The sequence below is a fragment of the Anastrepha ludens genome, chromosome 3 (assembly GCF_028408465.1).
Source record: "Anastrepha ludens isolate Willacy chromosome 3, idAnaLude1.1, whole genome shotgun sequence".
NCBI lineage: Eukaryota > Metazoa > Arthropoda > Insecta > Diptera > Tephritidae > Anastrepha > Anastrepha ludens.
The window spans coordinates 95,539,630-95,541,963 of NC_071499.1; the positions used below are offsets into that span (position 1 = coordinate 95,539,630).

At 45.4% G+C, this 2,334-nt stretch overlaps 1 protein-coding gene across 1 annotated transcript; it reads left to right on the forward strand.

The window, feature by feature from the left end:
- Positions 1-1,513: 1,513 nt before the first annotated feature.
- Positions 1,514-1,993, forward strand: LOC128857613 (uncharacterized). The gene has a single exon (XM_054093364.1). The coding sequence runs from the start codon at positions 1,514-1,516 to the stop codon at positions 1,991-1,993; it is 480 nt and encodes a 159-aa protein (XP_053949339.1).
- Positions 1,994-2,334: the final 341 nt, after the last annotated feature.

The window sequence follows — 2,334 nt, forward strand, 5'->3', positions numbered from 1 at the left end:
TGTAGCTAAGCTCATCGCTGCCAAGTAGGTCAATGTGGTCACCAAGCACCAAAGGGCTGCCTTGCCATGCTGCTGTCGGCTAATTAGAGAATAAAGAAAGTGCAATGAAAGCAAACTCAATTTATTGTCTAAAAATGAACAAGTTTTAGGGTAGATTTCAATTGTACCTAATCCACAAAATCTAACCGAAACCACAATAATTTATTGTGAGAAAGATAATTGGTTGTAATTTTTTTTTCATATATTTGGATTTTGCTTCGTACACCGAAAACCTAAGCAAATTGCTTGCATAATGACACAGGATGTTTATAAATAAGCCGTTGTAGGTTTTCGCCTGTACGTTTATACATATAAACATATACAAAGTATCACAAATATAAATACATCCATAGATAATAAGTAAGGAAGGCAAACTTCGGTCTGTAGCAAATTATTTATACCCTTGCACATTTGGACAGAATTTAGGAGCTGCCCGTTCTCATATGGCAAAATTGACACTCAGCTGTCAATATTTGTTTGAAAGCTTTTTGGAGTTTTTGGTTTGTTTAATTATTATTAACGATATGAAGAAAAGACAAGGAGAAGGAATAGCTAATTTAATTGCACAATTGGCTGCTAGTGATAGGTGAAGGACATCTTTAAAGGATATCTAATGAGGACAAAAAAGTATGCAAAGCGTGTATGAACACGGGCTTTTTTCTTGGGGGAGCCTGTTATCCCTAGAGGCCGCGTCCCCGGGTGGTGGGTAGGGGAACACCTCACAGATATGGCAGGTAGGAGAGTAGGTCTCCCGCGATCCATACTGTCCGAAGACGTAAACTTCGTTGAAAAACTTCCTCAACCCAAGGTGTGATGCGACCCGTGCCTATTGGGTGGGTTTGGCAGCCGGGGGACTAAACAAGGCTGTCTTCGAACGGAGCCCTCCTGATATCAGGCCGCCTCAAGTTGTAACGGTGGCCTTGCCATGGTATGGGGCGCTGCCATGGTATGGGGCGCTGCCATGATCGACAGGTTATCTTCCCTAATTCCTCTTTGGTCACCGCGCATGGCATCATGCGCAGTTCCCTGGGCGGGGCAGGTGACCGTACAAACCAGAAAAAATGAAAACAAACAGTGGCGAAAAACAGACGGGCAAAGTGACGGAAAGACGGACGGACGCATTCACAGCACAGGACAGACAAACGGACACACATACTAAGCGACAGGATAAACAATCGGTCACCCATGATAAACTGGGGATCGGATCTTCCTCGGAGGATGAGCTCCTGGCCTCTAGCCAGGAAACAGTTGAGGGTAAAGCTGTGGCCACAGCACGCCAACAACTATAAATGAACTGACAACATCCGTTAAAGCCGTGGGGCAAAAGCGCGTTAATAAAGGCCCATCAAGGTATAAGCTCTACCAGAGGTCTCTCGCTATCCTTGGCAGGATTCGTAAGAACGAGACCGAAGGTAAAGCTCATCCTAAAGATGAGGCTGACAAGGCAAGGTATCAAAAGTTAGTGGACGAATACATGGCATTCCAAACCGCCCGAAAGACAGAAGCCAAAAAACGTAACCGTTCGCAAGACGAAAGTAAGAGGGCAACAAAGAAGCACAAGATATCAGATCAGGATGCGGTTGTTCCCAAACTTACCCAACAATTCAGTGAGGTAGCACGGGATCATCTTCAAATGGCACTGGTAGACGAAACTTCCAACCGCGGCAAACCTGAGCTTGACAAATGGTCGGAGATTGAGGCACTGTTGTCTCCCATAATCGTCGACCATTTCATGGCGAACTCGGAGGGTCAATCGCCAGGTTTCGACTCGGTGGAAGTGGTTCGCGGTTGCCGGGTAATCAAATGTGATGACCAGTACTCATTGCATTTCCTGACAAACGCGATTGGCGATATTCAGAACAGCTGGGAGGGCTTGAGGCTCAAGCTCATTCCAGCCAGCGAGATACCACGAAGGCCGAGGGCTCGCAACTGGAGTTTGAAGCCAATCAACTAATTCCCTATCTCCAGGCTCACAACCGCTCAGTGCCGATCATCAGAAACAACATCCTACTAGTCGGATGCGACGCCAACGCGAGGCATGCGTTGTGGGCAAGCTCTGAGACAAACGACCGATGTGAGTCTTTATATAATTTTATTATCAATACTAACTTATCTGTATGTAGCAGGGGTAACACTCCCACTTCCACCTTTCCTAGTACAGAAAACTTCAGAGGATGGGAGGAAGTGATAGATGTTACTCTACTGTCTGAAAATAGCTCAGTAAGGGTAGATAATTGGAGGGTATTTAAAAAACAAAGGTTATTTTCGGATCATAGTTGGATCCTCTACGATTTC

Bases quoted from the DNA above. Each gene is read 5' to 3' on its own strand.
- LOC128857613 (XM_054093364.1), top strand. From the start codon at position 1,514: ATGGCATTCCAAACCGCCCGAAAGACAGAAGCCAAAAAACGTAACCGT.